Source organism: Ornithorhynchus anatinus, chromosome 10 (assembly GCF_004115215.2).
Source record: "Ornithorhynchus anatinus isolate Pmale09 chromosome 10, mOrnAna1.pri.v4, whole genome shotgun sequence".
Lineage (NCBI taxonomy): Eukaryota > Metazoa > Chordata > Mammalia > Monotremata > Ornithorhynchidae > Ornithorhynchus > Ornithorhynchus anatinus.
In genome coordinates this window covers 20,141,797-20,163,001 of record NC_041737.1, presented here as the reverse complement: position 1 = coordinate 20,163,001, position 21,205 = coordinate 20,141,797, and the positions used below count along the sequence as shown (strand labels likewise).

At 40.6% G+C, this 21,205-nt stretch overlaps 1 protein-coding gene across 5 annotated transcripts in view; it reads right to left on the bottom strand.

Annotated features, from left to right (window-relative positions):
* The window catches only part of ABCC4 (ATP binding cassette subfamily C member 4), a 252,819-nt gene that overhangs the window by 28,850 nt on the left and 202,764 nt on the right, over positions 1-21,205 (bottom strand). For 4 of the 5 annotated variants that reach the window (XM_007667967.4, XM_029073683.1, XM_029073686.2 and 1 more), the window contains 2 exons: positions 17,612-17,767; positions 2,378-2,467 (listed from right to left, as the gene is read on the bottom strand). In XM_007667967.4, the coding sequence (XP_007666157.2) occupies positions 2,378-2,467; positions 17,612-17,767 (246 nt within the window). Of the gene's footprint in view, positions 1-2,377; positions 2,468-10,425; positions 10,561-17,611; positions 17,768-21,205 lie in introns of those variants that run through there. The other variant, XM_029073687.2, reaches the window with a different exon arrangement.

Here is a 21,205-nt window from a genome sequence, read left to right as displayed (position 1 = left end):
GCTAATCAGGTTGGACTCAGTCCATGTTCCACAGGGGGGTTACAGTCTTAATTTCATTTTTACAGATGGGGTAACTGAGGTACGGATAAATTGAGTGACTTGCCCAAGGTCACACAGCAGATATACACTCGAGCCAGGACTAGAACTCAAGTCTTTCTGAATCCCAGGCCTGTGTTCTAGCCACTAGGCCAAAATGCTTCTCATTCTCAAGTTCTCAAGACTTTGGTGCTCAATAAACACTAAGTGCTCAATAAATATAGCCTGATAGGAAGTAAATTTGGAAGCCAAAAGGAAAAATCTGAGAGAGAAGAAAACGGATCAAGAAAATAAATAGTTACTACACTGACAAATAGCTGGAATTCCATGGCAATTCAGAAGTGAAGAAACTCCTAGTCCAATGACTATTACAGGGATTGATAAATCTAAGCTCAGTGAGCCTTAAATGTTGTCTAGGGAAAGGGCCAAAATGGTGAGCCTCCCAAGGCCAGATGGCCTTGAAACTCCAAATTATCCATGAAGAACATTCTAAAGTACCCAATGTGCTCATCTTTCTCCAGCACAGAGCCATTTTTGAATAAAAGCAGTAATTTAGGGATGGTTTTCATTTAATATTGCACTTACAAAGATCTTAGCATTAAGTTCAAAATTATCATTTTCTAACTCTAAGTTATATTCCATTTTCATATTCAAGTATCAGTAATTTCTGTATTTCTATAGCATTAATAGAACAATAAAGGATCCTTCTAAACCAATTCAAATAATCACTTTTGCTCCCATGAATGTCACCAGCCCATCTATAAGCGTTTCCTTATAGTTCAAGGTTAAACGAGCTGAGCTATGGAAAGGGTTATATTTCTGTTACCACCTTGGGATATTTTCAGTGCCTTTCTGCACTTAATTAAAGTATCTAATTCTCTTTAAAGAAGCAGGGAGACATAGATGGATACCTCTTCTATATTCAGATTTTTCTAAATAGCAGTTGCAAAGCATGAACATTAACACAAGCTTGAATATTTATTAGACTTGAGCACATTTCGGTGCATGGGTGTTCAGGGTTCCTCATTTCTCACTCAGTTTTTGTAGGGTAGATATAACTAGTTTCACCTTTAGTCAGAGATTCAAGCCAGTGACATTTTACATGATTATTTCTCTTGACACGTGGAAAAATGATTTTCTAGTAATTCCTGTTCCATCAAGGAGTATCACAAAAGCGTTTTCCAGTCCTAGATATGCGGTACAAGCAGAGGCCAGCAGAATCTATCTTTCACACTTTGCAACAAACAGTTCTTGCCACCTTGAAAACTAGTGTTGACCTGAAAATAAGCTAATGCATCTCAGAGTGCATCCTTAATGACTCTCCAAGTAGAAGCTGCATAAATGAATTAAGATCAAGGTGAAAGCAGTCCCTATCTCCTGAGAAGCGCGGTGAACGTGTAAAACCTTATTGTTTGACACACCCTCACAAAACAAGAATTACAGGAAAGAAACTGTCTGGCGCCGAAGTTGATTCTAAACAGCAAAATCTCATTCTAGATAAAATGATAGGGAAATTTATCCGGAAGAGTAAAATCAGTGACACCTCTCCCTAGTGAAAAACCATAGTAATCCAAAAGAACAAAAACAACTGGCAGTATGAGTAATAACATTTACAGGGTTTTTTTAAATGAAAAAGTAAGCTCTATAGCTCACTGTAACAGTATTGATTTATGTCTCATAACAGGCTAAATTTTCTCTTCAAAAGGCTAAGATATTTTTTAAAAAATGAAGAGCATGATATAAAATAACAAATATACAACCAAATGATCACAACCACTTTTATATCTGAGAAGGGAAATTGAGAACTTCATGAACAGACCTTTACAACAGTAAAACTCAAGGTTTCTTCTTTAGTCTTACATTAACTAGGTTACTGAAATTTTTTTTGGACAGTGAAATACTAATAACTATAAGTTGATTTTTAATCATATTTTATCTAAAAATCACATTTCTTTAGGGAAACTCTAAGCACTTCCCAGATACTGTCAGAGTGAAAAGGAAAACTTGAGAGATTAAATAGTTTTCCCAGTGAAACTCAGTTATAGGTAGAATTGATACCCAGGTCTCCTGACCCTCAATCCAGCTTTTATGTCGGTCCCCTGAGGCTATAAAAGGTAATGGACATAAAGCACTTGTAGTTCTTTGGAAAAAAGAAAAATGACAAATCTGGAGCATTTTTGTAGTATTTTTTTTTCCACGAGCACCTAAATAAATTCATTATACACCTTCAACAATGTGTCAATTATTGGGGAAGCGTATAAACCAAATTCATGGACAAGCTCCCTTAAGGAGCATGTAAACATCTGTGATTATTAATTTAAAATAGATTTCATTAACTTACCTCTTGCAACGCATTCCATAGGTCTTGATCAGTGTGCTCATCAAAGGGATCCAAATTTTTTCTCATTGTTCCAGTGAATAAAACAGGCTCCTAAAATCCAACAATGACATTGCATCATTTACCTTTTTCTTTTCTATCATTTTTAGACTAAAAAATAAATTGGACACATTTCCAGAAAATCACAAAAGTGATTCAAGGATCACACAGAGGAAATTACAATTAAAAAAAAATCAAGTCCTTAAAGAATACATTAAAGAAAAAATATACATGAGGACATGCTATTTTTAACAAAATGAAACTTGAGCCAACAGGAAAAACCGGGATACAGTTATTGGATGAATGCTACATCAAGGGTGCTATGGAAATCAATTGTGGATCCAGGTGTGGTACCTGGGAAACACAAATAGTTAAGACTTGTGTCTTGAGGCAAAATTGCTAAACATTTATTGCATATGCACTATGGCAAAAAATTTCTCCACTCTTAAAAGAGGTTCCTGGTTTGGGGCCCTCCCCATCAGGACATCAGGAAATTTCTGTTCTTATCCAAAAGAATAATGAACCAATATGAGCTGTAACACCTTTTGTAGCAAATAATGTCTATGATATCATTTTAGCTTATATCCAGTTGATCTCTTTTCTAAACAGAAGATACTCATTAACCAGGAAAGTTTTAGATACAAACTCTTCCACTAAGATGATCCAAAGCTTGTGTGGAGGAGTGTTATAATCAGAAAACTTTAATTAAATATTATTTTGCTGATTCATCAACTTCCAAAACAAGTGGTGGTTCAGTTACTCATTCAATTACTCATTACTCACTGCAAATTCAATGGACATCAAGTAAAGTTACCTAGAAAACCTGTACGTTGAAAAAAAGGGCACAATTCTTTTTATATTTCCAACTAGAGACTTAAATCCCTTTTCCTGAAAGGTGTGGACAGCAAAAGAAAGTAACTAGCTGCTTTTGGGCAACTGGACTGAGAAACGGAGTGAGCAGAAGGTGCACGCAACCACCATTGGCCTCAGCAACAAAAAAATGTAGGTAACTGGGAATACCCACAGAAGTTCACCTTCTGGCTAAGTTAAATCTTTCTTCACATGAATGGGACACTGAAGCATCATTATCATCATCATCATCATCATCAATGGTATTTAATAAACCAGTGCAGAGCTTTATACCAAGTGCCTAGGAGGTTGTACATTTCCTGCCCATACGGAACTTAAACCAATAGAAAAAGGAAAAATGACAAGAGACAGAAGGGGGAGCAAGGATACGGATGAAATAGATACTATTGTAAATTGTGTCAGAATTAAACAGAAGAATAAATTGTTGAATTACAATTGGGTATATAAAGATACACAAGCATGAAAGGTGGATATAAAACGTAAGTGCTAAGGGGGCCTGTTGGGTTAATGTAACTGGAAGTGGGGTGGGAACTAATCATGGAAAGCTTCCTGAAGGAGGGCTTTTTGGAACTTTGTCAATCACTGTGGCTTAGTGGAAAGAATCCCTTGCCTGGGAGTCAGAGGACCTGGTTCTAATCCCACTCCGCCACTTATCTGCTGTATGACCTTGGGAAAGTTGCCTACCTTCCCTTTGCCTCTGTTAAATGGGGATTAAGATTGTGTCCAACCTTGTATCCACTCCAGTGCTTAGTACAGTGCTTGGCACATAGTAAGTGCTTAACAAATACCATTAACAACAACAACAAAAAATTGAAGGTGATAGCTGTAGTCTGGTAGACTTGGAGTCAGAGATGAGGTCAGGTTAGGATTTTAAAGTGCTTCCCCCATTCACCCAAAATAGGGGGTCAAAGACAGAAACCTAAATGAATAAATATCCCCTAGTATGTATTCCCATTCCAAATTAACTCTTCTAAAAGGCCAGGAAGAAAAAGGATTAGTAGAGAAGAGGAACGCACCACATTTTCTACTATCAACCTGGGTTTAGATCAGCAAGGGAGAAATTTGGAGTGGAAAAATGTGTTGTCATGGTTTAAATCTATTCAACACAGGAAATAGCCAGAGATTAAAAGATATAAAACTAGCCCTCTAAGGATAATGGTGCAACTGTGTAGACACATGGGAAGACAATGACCATAATGAACCAAGCAGCAAATACCTGTCACCTTTATCCTTGAATGATAGGATAGCAAAATGGCATTGCCCAGTGGAAAGCGCAAAGTCTAGGAGTCGGCCCTAGAATTAGGAACAAATTACGGTTCTAATTCCAGCTCCTCCACTTGCCTGTGCAACCTTGACAGGAAGCTTGACTAGTCTCTGCTCAGTTTCCTCATCTGTAGAACGTTCTCCTTCCCCCTATGATTGTGTGGCCCACGTAGGACAGGGACCATGTCTGTCCTGATTAACTTGTATCCACCTCAGTGCTTAGTACAGTGCTGGCACAAAGTAGGCACTTAATAGCACAACCATTATTAAGTATTGATAGTTAATTACAATTAATTATTGCAAATAATTAAGCAATGATCAAAAGTTATTAGTCACACAGACTTGAAAGTCAAAGATGGCAGAAATCTCATGATTTCTCCAAAAAATTGTCACGGTAGGAGACTGAATTCTGGGTAGGATGCACCAATGGTAATGGCATTTTTTGTGTTTTTATGCTTTAATTTTTGTGCTGACATATTGTGAAAGATTTTCATTAAATAATGATGGTATTTGTTATGCACTTACTACTGCATACAAGCACTATTCTAAGCATTGGGTTATATACAAGCTAATAGGATTGGACATAGTCCCTGTCCCACATAGGGTTTACAGTCTTAATCCCCAGTTTAGAGATGAGGTAAATGAGGCACAGAGAAGGTGACTTGCCCAAGGTCACACAGCAGACAGATGGCCAATTTGGGATTATAATCCAGGTCTTTCTGACTCTCAGGACTGTCCTCTCTCTGCCAGTTTCCAATAAATTAATCTCTCAAAATTCTACCTCATGTTCTCAGTGTCATGGTGTTATTTCTAGCTTTTGGGAACAAATTTTTTCAACAAATTCTTCCTCTTAGGTATAATCTCCTCCTTGGTGTTCATGTTAGCCTGGCAATAGTAGCATTACACCTGCTGCCTTAACTGATGAAGCTCAAGAATTGGGAAAATTAGCTGTTCCTCACCATCTGACTTTTCCCTGTTCTAATCTACTTCTAATAGCTGTAGTTAAGCCAAGCTGCTGCTTGCATCTAATCCCCACCATCCCTCATATCCTTCACCTCTCTTGGCCAAAGACCCTGGAGATCAGGCCATACTGCCCTATGGACTCTTTAGAGACCAAGCCACTGGAGGCTAAGATACCATAGTGGGTCCCAACCAGCACTTCCAGGGAGAAGGGAGGAAGTTTGATTTGATTTCAGATTCAGTAATCATAAAACATATCTCACTAAAATAATCTAAAAGCAGTTGAATAAGCCACATATCTTTTTTATGATATGAGGCCTGTAGCTATATGGTGTACAATAATTCATCTTTTTTCATTTTTGCTTACATAAACTTAGTAATTAATTTACCATTGCTCTACTAAGACAGAATTTATGTACAAATTTTTAATTTATTTATTTATGCTAATGTCTGTCTCCCTGTTCAGACTGTAACTTCGTTGTGGACAGGGTATGTGTCTTTTTATTGTTATATAAATTGTTATATATTTATTGGGAGAGTATTGTTATACTCTCCCAAGTGCTTAGTACAGTGCTCTGCACACAGCATATGCTCAATAAATACAATTAACTACCCTGTAAATACAGTAGGCACTTGTGGAAGAAAAAATCTTTTTCGTCTTCAATTAGAGGAGCCATGGAAATAAAATTAGCACCTCTCTCCTTACCTGCAGAGCTATCTACACTCATCCTCCCTTTTTTGGAAACCACCTCCTTGTGTCCCTGGAGTATGAAAGGGCAGATGGCAAAAATGGGCAAAAATTCCACAGCACTGGCCTCTGTGAGAGCTGATTTAAAAAAAAAAAATTAGTCCACCAGATCTGTTGATTCTCCTGAACCTAAGTCTGTTCCATAATGTCTTGAATTTACTGACAAAGACTGTTTTTTTTTTCAATGTAGACTACTTTTAAAATTGAGAAATATAGCTGAAGTTGTTTTAACAAGATTTTTTTAAAAATACATTTTCCTTTATTATCATTTCAATATTCTGTCAAAGTTTTAATGTCAGGTATTAAAACAATTGAATTAATTCAGAATGAAAAAGGAAAGAAAATGAATGCCGCTCAGTAAATGTATGAAAGAACAAACATTTTCCTTCTAGTTATAACATGCCACATATTTTAAAATATTTTGTTCAATTAGTAAAACTTTCAATCAAAACCTGTTAAACAAGAAAAACGATTAAATTAAAGATTAACTGGTTACAGGAATGCTTTTTCAAAATACAAGTAATTTGTTAATATATGTTCTTCTATGTTGACTTCTTAGCACATATTCATCATTTTATCTACCATTACATTCAAGAAGAAATCATATTATGATGTTTGCTGAACTGATTTCAAAAACATGGGCAACAAAAGCCACATTCTATAAGAACAGATAAGGGTCATTTTCAATTGTAATTTCTGATACTGATAATTATTTCAAATAGCCATCTTTATGAGATGAATAAGTCTGTCATAAGTACAGAAAAGTGCTTGTTGGGTGGAAAATATAATATTTTCAAGTAAGATATTGATAGGGAGATATACAACCTTCACACAAATCCATAAACTCCGTAAGCTTGAGCTGAAGCATATTTGTATGCTGCTGTATCTACATACTTAAATTGAGTTTAATAATAGTTTAAATTTAATTTTCAAATGGTCCAGCAGGGGAAAAAATAGTCTGAATATAGAAATAACATAAGCTCCTTTAAACAAAGCAGTTTCTAAACCAAACTACTTCAGTGTTTTACAACAATTTGGGACAAATGTTTAAAAAAATCACTGCACAGTATTCAGTAGTAATTTTGTCTTTCATAATAAATATTATAATTATGGCATATCTTAAATGCTTACCATTTAAGTAGTAAGTTATGAGTTCAGACACAATACAAATTTGTGCCAGGGATGTGACACAAAATGGCTACGGATCCAACAGTTTACTGTAGTAAACTGATAACCCCTTGACACAACGGTGAGACTAAAGACTGCTGTCTTACCTCATACATTACTGAAACAAGCCTCTCATTATCTATAAAAGAAATTCTATCTCCTAACTTTCAGATACTCAAAACCCACTGGGACTATGATGAAAACCTTTACAATCTAATATGATAAAAATGAAAATACATTATTCTACCTGATCACTGTATATCCCAAATCAGGAAAGTTCTCTGCTGAGGTGCAGAATTGAGATTTAGCATCTCTGCACTTCAAGGTAGAGTGGACAATGAAACTTATCTATTTTTATGCCAGAGCTTTATTTAGCTAAGCTCGGATCAGTGTTTCAAAATGCGGAAATCACCTGAAATCGTCTTAAACTGGGGTTTAAAAATCCTGTAGCCTTTGAATGAACTGCTCATCATACGTTTTCAGGAGAAAAGAACATTGTGCACAGACAAAGGAAAAAGAATTTAAGTCCTTGTAAAGTTCTTTATAGATATCAAAAGGTCACTAACTCCAGTGAGAAGCACCACTGTGCTTTAATGAAGCTTTCAGTGTGCGGAAACAAAAGTTGCCTTGCATTAGGCTGCAATCCAATTGTATTTATTTGCAAGTAATAGCATACCTGCCTCTTTCTCTTGGGTTTGTGTTCTTGAAAAGGGAAAAAGATCAGGTAATAAAAAAAGGCTGAAAAGAGACACCTCTCTTGCTAACCTTTTTTAAAAAGACACCCTCAAAAAAGATTATGGAACATAAATATACAAAATGGTGGAGCTTACTGTTAATTAATCTCATTTTGTATCTACCTCTGTAAATCACATAAAAATGCCTTTCTGCGAATAACCATGAGTCAATGAAAAGGAAAAAATCTTCAGTGAAGTATGCCAATCTCTAGGGTGCTATTCGGGAACATTTAATTTGCATGGGATTACTCTCCATTTGTAAACACTTGCTTTTATGCAACAGGATAGGGGCCTTAACTGCAAAGAATTTATCCCCCTGAAATTGAAAAAATCCTGCCAGATCCTATCAGATAAGCAAGCTACTCCCTAAGAATAATTTCACCTTTGTGTTCTCTTTTGGAAGTATATTAACTCTTTCAGACCTCTAGCACAATTGGAGCTGAAATAAAATGAATTATATTGCAGCAGTTTCCCCAAACAACCAATTTATGTGTGGCAGGAAGTGGCCAATTGTATGTCTACAGACCTCTCTGAGGTGCATTTTACTGCTTCTTTTCACTCTATCATCTACGTCTACATCACCTTCTCTGTTTTAGCTAAAATGTGACAGGAAAATAAGAGAGATGTTCTTCCAGAACATGGGACTTTCTGGGTACAGGATGACACTTTGTTGGGTGAATGGTTGTGCACACATTCGTATGGACCCCGAGCAGCACTGGATACGGGGAGAATTATAATGGAAGTTTTCTTTAATTGGGGGTTCTAGGAGAATGTAAACCTCATAGTAAAGAACTGAGCATGGGTGGTGCAGCAGGTACATGGATCCTGAGGTTCAAACATACATCAGGCCTTTCCCTGCTGCCAACACATTGAGTCAAGGTAGAAACAGTACATGGAGGTGGCACCTTTTGGAGCAAGAAGCGGGTGACTGTGAAAGACTACTCTAAGCAGGAAACAGACCATGCACAAATCTTGAGATGGATACAGACAGGCTGTATTTCATCTGATTAACTGTTATCTACTCAAGCGCTTAGCAGAGTGTGAGGCACATAATGAGAACGTTAAAATAACTGTAATTATTGATGCAGGAATCTAAAAAGATTCTTTTTTCAGTGGTATTTGTTAAGTACTTATTATGTGTCAAGCACTGTTTTAAGCACTGGGGAAGATACAAGTTAATCAGGTCAAGCACAGTCCCTGTCCCAGATGGGGCTCACAGTCCAAGTGGGAGGGAGAACAGGTACTGAATCCCCATTTTACAGCTGAAGACACTGAGGCACAGAGAGGTTATGTGACTTTCCCACAGACACACAGCAGGCAAATAGCAGGACCAGGATTAAAACCTAAGACTTCTAACTCCCAGGCCAATGCTCTTTCCACTAGGCCATGGTGCTATTCAGGTAACCAGCCAGCATTTGTTTCCGTTATCTGATTCTGATCTAAACCTTATGAGTTTACAAGATCAGGCTGGCAGAGCCAGGAGAAATAACTTCTGCCGTGGGCTTTATTCCATAGTTGCTATTCATGGGGAACAAATTACATGTCTCACCTCTCCACCCTTAGCCACAGGGAAAGGGGGTTGAGGTGTGCTCTCGCATTTAGGGACATTGTATGGGGCTGCTGTTACCTTTTCCTACCCTCTTGATTTTCTGTCCTCATCTAGGTATTGTTGGTCAGGTGGACCTCCTACTCTGAGGGCAGGCCTTCAAAATATCCCTTCTGTGATCTGCGGTACCATATTATCCTAAAAGGAAACTCTGAGGACCAAACATCAGAAACACAAAAGTGGCCACTCACTGCTTTCTCTTCTTTTTCACTTTTATTCTCTCCTTTCCTACTCTTCCTCGTCTTTCTCCCTTTTGCCTTCCAGCCAACTCCAGTTTCTCACACCCACCAAATATATGCATTTTGAATGAGTGTTTTTTGAAGGCGGGGGACATGTTTGTTCCGTGTAATTCTCATAGTAGAGGACTATCACTCAGGCTCCCAATCAATCAGTGGTATTGAGTGCTAACTGTGTGTAGAACACTACTGTACCACTGGGAAAGTAAGATATAATAAAGTTGATAGAGTTGGTAGAAGGAGGACATAGTGACTTACAAATTTGTAAAAGGGAGGACAGGATTCATTCATTCATTCAATGGTGTTTATTGAGCGCTTACTATGTGCAGAGCACTGTACTAAGTGCTTGCAATATACAATTCGGCAACAGATAGCTACAATCCCTGCCCAATGATGGGCTTACAATCTAATCGGGGGAGACAGACAAAAACAAGACAACATAATCACGATAAATAGAATTTTTTCACCAAATCCCCAAATGGCAAAATGAAGGGCAACTCATTCCATCTCGAAGGTGGTAGGCTCCAGGAGAAGAACCACTTCTTCCTCAGCATATATATTCACTATGGGAGAAAGTTGTACAGAGTGGAAATATCAGCAGTTTCAAGAAGGATTTGGATACGGTCACCAGAGGTTTTATGAAGAGGATAGGCAGAGCCATCTACATTAAAAGGAAGGAACCTTACATAGATCTTCTCAACATAACCTCCACCATTAATGAAGAGGCCTTTAGAAGTATAGAGGGGGGCCCAGTGAAAGGTTATGACCTTTGTTTGACTTAAAGAAAGCAATTTCTGCTCCTGAAGAGTGGGAAAGTCATTTCTACAAGCAAAGGGGGACTTAATCCTCAGACATCTGCAGAAATTTTCTAAACATATGGAACACTGAAGAAATGCCACAAAACTTCAAAGAAACCAACATAATCACCATTGTAAGAAGAAAAATGGGAGAATTGCATATGGGAACTACTGGGCATTTCTCTATTTGCCAATGCCAGTAAGAGCCTAACTAGACTGCTCTGAAGAAATTGCTAAAGAACAGTCACTTGTTCACAATCTGAATAGCAATGCATCTTCAGATCAAAACACGGCCTAGATAATGTGATTTTTGTAGCATGAGAGACCCATGAAAAGTGCAGGGAGCAACACGAAGATTCCTATTTTGTTTTCATAGACCCAGGATGGTCAAACCTCATGAACTGAGCAATCTGGGGGTCAGAAAGACCTGGATTCTAATCCCAATTCTGGCAATTGGGCAAGTCGCTTAAACTCTCTGTGCCTTGGTTTCCTCAACTGTAAAATGAGGGTATTTGTTCTCCCTCTTACTTAGACTGTGAGCCCTATGTGGGACAAGGACTGTGTCCGATCTAACTTGTACCTTCCCCAGTGCTTAGAACAGTGTTTGACACATAGTAAGTGCTTAATAAATGCCATAAAAAAACAAACTCTGAAGAGTTTTAAACCAAAAACACAAGATGGCCAAGTGGATGTAGTAACCAGAAAAGCAAGGCGGTGTCCAAGGGAGGGAAAGGAGATGCAGTGGCAAGCAGGCATGTCAGGCAGAAGGGTAGTTGGGCAGCAGTGAACAAGACACAAATAGAGTAGGGGTCAGCACCCTTCCCTGTCCAGGCCCTCATGGGCAGTGGTATTGTGGCTGAGACTGTCCTGTTGCCATAGCAGCCTGGCATGGTATCCAGAACTGGAGCACAAGCCATCAAGCAAGAGAAGAGGAGCCTCACATAATTCGCAAGCCACAATCTGCACACCCTTGACAGAGACCACTTCCAATGCACTGGCAGCATCAACAAGACCAGTTCTCAGTCTTTATTTCCCATGGCTTGAATGTCCACTTCTAAGTTACCAGGATTTGTCTCCTCTACCCTGTCAGAGATCCATTGAACTCTCATCTTCTCCATAAAGCCTTTCCTATCACTGGCAAAGAGATAGAAACATTTTGGCCCAGCATGATTTTTAACGAGAATAGTCCTGATTGATCAGTCAATCAATTGGTATTTACTGAGTGCGTACTATATGCAGAGCAATATTTTAAGCATTTCATTATTGTTGTTTCCCAAAATTTTATTACCACCTTGGGGATTGCAAATTGTCTGACACTTTTTTTTGGGTATTCTTCCAGGTTTTAAAATGCAGTATCATTTACCCTTTTTCCTGTTTTTAAAGGTGGATAAATTTATAATCAAACTCTGAAGCCAATCAAAAATCATCAGATCTTGGTGATGAGACCTAGACTAGGCCATGTCCTTTTTCACTTTTGTGAATGCACCTCGCTACCACAGCTTCGTCAAATGCATGGTTCAGTGCTCAGCCCATAGTAGGCACTCAATATATTAGAGAAGCAGTGTGGCTCAGTGGAAAGAGCATGGGTTTGGAAGGCAGAGATCATGGGTTCTAGTCCCATCTTTGCTGCTAGTCAGCTCTGTGACATTGGGCAAGTCACTTAATTTCTTTGTGCCTCAATTACCTCATCTGTAAAATGGGGATTAAGACTGTGAGCCCCACGTGGGACAACCTGATCACTGTGTATCCACCTCAGCGCTTAGAACAGTGCTTCGCACATAGAAAGCACTGAACAAATGCTATCATAATTTCATTGATTTACTGACTAATTGATGGGAACATATCCCCCTTCTTGTCCAAATCTCACCCCCTAACAAATCCACCTTTCTGGGTAAAACTTCCTACAAGTCATTTTATCACTCAAGTATCATCTGTATATTTATTTATCCACCTGTATCTATTTTTTATTTATATCTCTAACTCTTAAGTTGAATATATACTGTGTCTACCATTATATTGCAAATGCCTCATGGGCAGGTTGATACATATCTTCTTTTTTCCTTTGGTAAGTTCTGCACTCAGTAAGCAGCCAATAAATATTACTGATACTAAAGACCTAATAAAAGAATTTTTAACCAAACTGAAGCAAAACTACTGAGTCTGACAGCTAGTACCTCTGTGATCTACACAACTAAAGGACTATTTGTTATTTATGAAAATACATAGAGGAACAGGGATTTAAATATTTATAAAGAATCAACACACCCTCTATATTTTAAAATGAGAAATGAGATGATCTTTCTGTATACCTGAAACTTACCTTCTGTAGCCCCAGAAAATAGTACAAAAATGAACAACTGAATCAATATGAAAACACTCGAGAGAGAGAATGCAATACTGAAAAATACAAGCCCCATAAAGTTTTTATAAAAAGCACTCCATCTTAGGCAAATCTAATCTTTTTTCACAATAGCTGGACAGTGCAAATAAGTAAAAATCTGAAGTGTGATGTAGGATTTTGAGTCTGTCCTACATGACATACTCATCAGTTAGTTTTCTCCTCAGATGTAAGAGATGCATCACTGACTAGAAAGTTACGCTAGGAGTTGTTCTTTTGGGTTAGTCTCAGTTTGGAGAATATAATAAATGTATTTCCTAAGGGTCTGTACTAGGCCAATTTTGTTTGGCACTTTCATTGATGACCTATCTAAGTGATGGAAAGAGCAAGCTGGGTAGCTAGAGTTGGTATATTTGAACTTTAAGTGCTCAATAAATACCAATGATTGACGAAAAAAGCAGTATGGCCTAATGAATAAAGCATGGGCCTGAGAGTCAGAAGGACCAGGGTTCTAATCCCAGTCCTGCCACTTTTCTGCTGTGTGACACTGGGCAAGTCACTTCCCTTTAATCCTCCTCCCTCCTACTTAGATTGTGAGCCCCTTGAGGGACAGGGACCATGTCCAACCTCATGTCTAGATTAACTTGTATCTACCTTTGTGCTTTCTACCTTTGTGCTTAGAACAGTGCTTGATACATAGTAAGAGTTTACCAAGTACCACAATAATTATGAAGCGGAGTAAATGCCATGGAGAAGAAAAAGACATCAGAAATAGAGTGGTGGATCCAGGGAGCAGTTGGATCAGAGGATACAGGCACATGGAAGAAACCCCAAATGATGAAAAGGTCAGAGTTAGGATAAGTGAGAGGGTCCAGAAGAAGCAATGGGGGGAGGTATACAACATCTATCTTTTTTCCCTGCATCTGAGGAAGAGTGGAGCAAGTGGAACCTCCACTGCATAATGGCATCCAAGCAGGTAATATCCTGAGTCAGTCAGATTTTGGTGATAGTGAGAGGTAAGTCAGGAGCAAGTCCAGGACAAAAAAAACATTTTCTAGCATTAAGCAAGGGTTCTAAAAACTCAGCTCCTACCTCTGGCCTGGAATGCCCTCTATCCTCACATCCGCCAAACTAGCTCTCTTCCTCCCTTCAAAGCCCTACTGAGAGCCCACTTCCTTCAGAAGGCCTTCCCAGACTGAGACCCCCTTTTCCTCTGCTCCTCCTCCCTCCCCATCGCCCCGACTCCCTCCCTCTGTTCTATTCCCTTCCCGACCCACAGCACTTGTGTATATTTGTACATATTTATTATTATATTTATTTTTCATTCATTCATTCATTCAATAGTATTTACTGAGCGCTTACTATGTGCAGAGCACTGTACTAAGCGCTTGGGATGAAGGAAGCTTCTTTCTCCTCCCTCATCGACATCCATGCCCGCCACCCCCGCCGATTGTTCCGGACCTTTAACTCTCTCCTTAGGCCCCCTGTTCCTCCCCCTCCCCCATCTCTCACCCCCAATGATCTGGCCACCTATTTCCTCACGAAAATCAACACGATCAGGTCTGAGCTCCCCAAAGTCACCCCTCCGCCTCTCCCCTCCCCCCCACCAACCCCCTCCCCTACTTTCCCATCCTTCCCTGCAGTATCCTCAGAGGAGATCTCTTCCCTCCTCGCAAGTGCCACCCCCTCCACCTGGGCCTCGGACCCCATTCCCTCTCACCTTCTTAAAACCATCGCCCCTGCCCTCCTACCTTCCTTAACTTCTATTTTTAACCACTCAATCTCCAAGGGCTCCTTCCCCGCTGCCTTCAAACATGCCCACGTCCCCCCCATCCTAAAAAAACCCGCTCTTGACCCCACTTCCCCCTCCAGTTATCGCCCTATCTCCCTACTACCCTTCCTTTCCAAAATCCTAGAACGTGTCGTCTACAATCGATGCTTAGAATTCCTTAACTCCCATTCTCTCCTAGACCCCCTCCAATCTGGCTTCCGTCCCCTCCACTCTACCGAGACTGCTCTCTCTAAGGTCACCCATGACCTCCTTCTTGCCAAATCCAATGGCTCCTACTCCATTCTAATCCTCCTTGACCTCTCTGCTGCCTTTGACACTTTCGACCATCCCCTCCTCCTCCATACCTTATCTCACCTTGGCTTCACGGACTCTGTCCTCTCCTGGTTCTCCTCTTACCTCTATGGCCGGTCATTCTCGGTCTCCTTTGCTGGAGCCTCCTCCCCCTCCCATCCTTTAACTGTTGGAGCTCCTCAAGGGTCAGTTCTTGGCCCTCTTCTGTTCTCCATTTACACTCACTCCCTCGGTGAACTCATTCGCTCTCACGGCTTTGACTACCATCTCTACGCAGATGACACGCAGATCTACATCTCCGCCCCTGTCCTCTCCCCCTCCCTTCAGGCTCGCATCTCCTCCTGCCTCCAGGACGTCTCCACCTGGATGTCGGCCCGCCACCTAAAACTCAACATGAGCAAGACTGAGCTCCTCATCTTCCCTCCCAAACCCGGTCCTCTCCCAGACTTCTCTATCACCGTTGATGGCACGACCATCCTTCCCGTCTCTCAGGCCCGCAATCTCGGTGTCATCCTTGACTCATCTCTCTCGTTCACCCCACACATCCTATCCGTTACCAAGACCTGCCGGTTTCACCTCTACAATGTCGCCAAGATCCGCCCTTTCCTCTCCACCCAAACGGCTACCTTACTGTTACGGGCTCTCGTTATATCCCGGCTGGACTACTGTGTCAGCCTTCTCTCTGACCTCCCTTCCTCCTCTCTCGCCCCGCTCCGGTCTATTCTTCACTCCGCTGCCCGGCTCATGTGACTCCCCTTCTTAAACAACTCCAGTGGTTGCCTATCAACCTCCGCTCCAAACAAAAACTCCTCACTCTAGGCTTCAAGGCTCTCCATCACCTTGCCCCTTCCTACCTCTCCTCCCTTCTCTCTTTCTACCGCCCACCCCGCACGCTCTGCTCCTCTGCCGCCCACCTCCTCACCGTCCCTCGGTCTCACCTATCCCGCCATCGACCCCTGGGTCACGTCCTCCCGCGGTCCTGGAACGCCCTCCCTCCTCACCTCCGCCAAACTGATTCTCTTTCCCTCTTCAAAACCCTACTTAAAACTCACCTCCTCCAAGAGGTGTTCCCAGACTGAGCTCCTCTTCTCCCTCTACTCTCTCTGCCATCCCCCCTTTACCTCTCCGCAGCTAAACCCTCATTTTCCCCTTTTCCCTCTGCTCCTCCACCTCTCCCTTCCCATCCCCACAGCACTGTACTCGTCCGCTCAACTGTATATATTTTCGTTACCCTATTTATTTTGTTAATGAATTGTACATCGCCTTGATTCTATTTAGTTGCCATTGTTTTTACGAGATGTTCTTCCCCTTGACTCTGTTTATTGCCATTGTTCTCGTCTGTCCGTCTCCCCCGATTAGACTGTAAGCCCGTCAAACGGCAGGGACTGTCTCTATCTGTTGCCGACTTGTTCATCCCAAGCGCTTAGTACAGTGCTCTGCACATAGTAAGCGCTCAATAAATACTATTGAATGAATGAATGAAAGTTTTGCCTGGCGGAGGAGAGGGCAGAGTTAAGGCAGGAAAGGATAAATTTGAAGTGTGTGAGGTTGGCTTGGTGCTTGGACTTTCGCCAGCAGCGCTCAGCAGCTCGAGCGTAGGAGGCGGACAGAGGAAGTGATCCAGGGCTGTGGGTTAGTGGAGCGAGAGTGGCGGAGGGAAAGGGGGGCGAGAGAGTCGAGATGAGTAGAGAGGGTGGAGTTGAGAGCGGAGACCTGATCATCGAGAGTGGGAAGAGAGGACATATTTATATTTATTTTATTAATGATGTATATGTATCTATAATTCTATTTATCTATTTTGATGCTATTGATGCCTGTCTACTTGTTTTGTTGTCCATCTCCCTCTTCTAGACTGTGAGCTTGTTGTTGGGGAGGGATTGCCTCTATCTATTGCCGAATTGTACCTTCCTGGCACTTAGTATAGTGCTCTGCACACAGTAAGCGCTCAATAAATACGACTGAATGAATGAATGAACAATGATTTTTTTTAATGTATACATTTGGTACTATTTCATTGGTTAAATGAATTATCTTTCATAAATAGTACATTTCATATTGTTATTTGATCATGCAAAGTCAATAAACAGTGTTGACTATATTCATTTTTTTATCCTCTTTAAAAGTATATTTGATTTGGGTCCATTTTTTTGGCATTTGGGAATATATTAATGCGCTTTTTATTTTCCTGCAGGAAACTATACAGTGTTAAGCATCCTTCTGCTTAGCATTCTACTTTCATGGAACCAAACTAAACAATGGATTTTTTTTCTGTTTAAAGAAAATCAATGCTTGCTAAAAAGCACTTCTGCTGAAGAATGGAAAGAAAAGAAAATGAAAAGTAATTCAACTCACAGAGCCTTATTAAGAGGTCAGAGTAAAAAAAATCTAACGCATACCTGAGGTATGATTGACATTTTCCTCCTTAAATCATGAAGTCCAATTTCTGTTGTTAAGACCCGGTCAATCCAAATTCGGCCCTCGGGTTCTGCCAAACGAAAAAGTGCAGCGATGAGGGAACTCTTTCCTGCTCCAGTTCTTCCCACAATTCCAACCTGCAGAGACACCCATCAAGATGTTGATTTTAAAAAACTCCAGGTTGTGCTGGTAGTTTAGAAATTTTGATTTTTTTTCCACTTAGTCAAAAAAAACTTTAAAAACTGCAGATACAATTGGAAAAAAAGAAATAGAGAACTGAATGACCTAACGGTGGTTTTCAGATGGTAAGGTCCTGTGCAGTACTTTGAAAATAAACAGTCATCTCCCATCATAATGATCTTCACTGGGAAAAACCAGGCGGTGTCACAAGCATACAAAGCATCTGACAGTCAAACCAATGACCAGCTCAGCTGGGTAGCATCCCTATCTGCCCAACCCACCACCCCTCCCAAGACCTCCTTCCCAAACTGCCTTGCTCCATCTTGGCCAAGGAGCAGAATCAGCGGCAGCAGGCCACTTCCACAGACTGTAGGACATTGGGAAGGCCATGACTGTGCAAGTCACTGTGGCTGGGGCTGTTAGACTCTGAGCCATGACAATTTGGAAAGTCTGGTCTTCTAGCCATAATTTTCTGTGTATCTTTGTGCTCACTTTATATATTGACTTTGTGGTTTTATTGGTTTTTTTCTCCTTATTTTTTCATTGCCTCCCTCATTTTATTCTTAGACTATGAGGACCTTGAGGCCCCGGGATCCATGTACTCCTTGCCAAAGCTTAGTACAATAATTTGCACATGGTAAGCACTTGATAATTACTATTGTTACCACTTGTAGTGCTCTCTTATGATATAATGTTGATACTAACCAGGCTCTTTCATTTTGCAATTAGGCTAAGGACTTTGCCCTGGTTTTAGCACTTCCTTGGAAAAATTTGACTGATTTGATACAGGGATTGAAAGCCATCTCAATTTAGCACTGGAAAATGATATCAGTAGCTACCCAAGACAACAACAATATGAATAATATTTGATGCCTAGATTGGGCCTATCTTCTAAAAAGCCAGAACACTTTCAAACTGATTAGTATTTCTAACATGCCTGTGGGGACAGTATGTGGAAAGTACCATTTCTGCAGTGGAAAAGTGAAGCAGAGATTAAGTATCCACGATCAAGGTCTTTTGCTGACTCAAGCCACCTGACTTCCTCGGCATTATTCAAAGCTAAAATATTTGTTGGACATTTGAGAATGCTGCTGCAGTGGAAGCAGAGACCTGGATTCACATTGGAAGCACTATTACTTCCTATTAATTGGCTGACAATGGGTGTTATTCATTCACTAACTGTTACTACATCCAGCATATCACTATGTGGCCAAATTGCTTAATCTATATATTTACAGGTATCAACTTTAACGGGTCTTGTGATCTGTTGTCTCTTACTGAAATCTGAGACACTGGTACCTAAGTAAAGAACCCAGTGTGGTGGTAAGGGGGCCTGGGAAACAATTCTGGTTCTGCCACTTGCCTGCTGTGTGACCTTGGACAACTAACTTCACTTCTCTATGGCTCAGTTTCCTCATCTCCCTTCCCCTTAGACGTAAGCCCCATGTAGGACAGGGACTGTGTCTGATCTGATTATCTTGTATCTACCCTATGGCTTAGTACAGTGCTAGGAGCATAGTAAATACTAAGACCTTCCACAATTTTTAAAGATTATTATATTAGGAACAGGACTGTATCCAAAATAGTCCTGGAAGAGAGATGAAGGACAATCACCAGCTTTCTCCATTTCAGCCACTTGTACTGCCATTGCTACTGTCATAGCCCTATTTTCCATTGCTGAAAGGGAGGAGATTGAAGCAGGTACACAGGAAATTGCAATAGAGTGGTCAGGGGTGGGGAAGAGAAAGAGAGAGAGAGAAAGAGAGAAAGAGGGGAAGAATGGGTGAAAAAGAACAGGGAGAGGCAGAGAGAAAGAAAGGTACAAAGAACAGAAAACGGATAGAAGGAAGAGTATACTACTTAGGGGGGGAACAAAGCAAAAGACAAAGTGACAGAAGGTCCCTGGCAGACTGATACTGATTGGATAGAGAAGGAGGGGGATAAAAAGTGCACAGAGAACACAGGAGAAAAAGGTGAAATAGCATGGCAGCAACAGGGAAAGAGGGGAACATCGGGAGATGGAGGAAAAGGAAAAAGAGATAAGAAATTGAGGAAAGGCCTTATGGGGGAATGAGAGAGAATGACAGAAGAACAAGGACAGAAAGAGGGACAAATAAAGACAAAGATGGATAAACTGAGAGATGAGGCAGATCAACACACAAGTTGAGGAATCTAGAGGTAGAGAAATCTGGAGATGTAAGAGAAGAGAAAACAGGAACGAGGGTGAGAAGGAGGAAAATGCAGCACTTATCCAACCTCTCCAAAGCCATTCATGCTAGTTCTCTCTATGCAAATAATAATTCGGGTATTTGTTAAGCACTTGCTATGTGCCAAGCACTGTGTTAGATACAAGATAAGTAGGTTGACACAGTCCACAGGTGGCTCATAGTCTAAGCAGAATAGGTATTGAATCCTCATTTTTAAGATCATGAAAATGAGACACAGAGGAGTTAAGTGACCTGCCCAAAGTCACGCTGCAGGCAAGTTGGCAGAGTCAGGGAATAAAACCCAGGTCTTTTGACTCCCAGGTCTGTGCTTTTTCCACTAGGCCATGGTGTTCCTCATATCTTTAGGAGGAAAGGCAAGAGAGGGTTGCAACAGAGGGTCCTACTCAGCCCACAGGTGATTTCCTGTTACATTGTGAGGCCCATCTGGACTGTGTCTGATTTGTTTGCATTGTATTTACCCCAGTTCTTAGAACAGCGTTTGGCACAGAGTAAGCACTAAACAACAAAATTACTTCATTAGATATGAGCTTATGTGTTTCATACAGTCACTGGAGCAGGCTTCTAAACAAAATACAAAACATAGAAAATTGAATGGATGAAAGCTTTTTTCTTTAGATCATTTCTGAAAAAAAATCTTGCAGTTCTCTTGGGATTTAGTGAGGGAATATGATGGCAAAAAGCAACTGTTCTTGCAGCCTCCTGGCTGTAAATAATCAGATGCAGCTGCTACTTAAGAAACTCAGAGATTCACCAGGAGAGCCAGTGGCAGGGCTGGGAAGAGAATCAGGCCTTCTGATTCCCAGACCCTTGTGCATATGGTAACCTCCTAACAGAACAAAATCCTATTGTCACCTGTCCTTCTTATAAAATGATCACTGGACATTAATCCCCTTACTATTAGGCAATATAAATGGACTAATGCCCTGCAAAAATGTGCACTGACTGCCTAACATTGGGAGTATCCATCCTCAATTTAGTATCAGAAAAGTAATAATTTTAGGTCAGTAATTATGAAAGTTGAAAGTCTTTTCATATAACCTCATGTCTTTTGTTAAAAAGTACATATTGCACATCTAATTACCACCTTGCCCACGCCCTCCCTCTGAACTAGCTCCAACTTCATATCTGATTGTTCATCACCCTCCCTCTTCCAAAACCTTCCTAAAA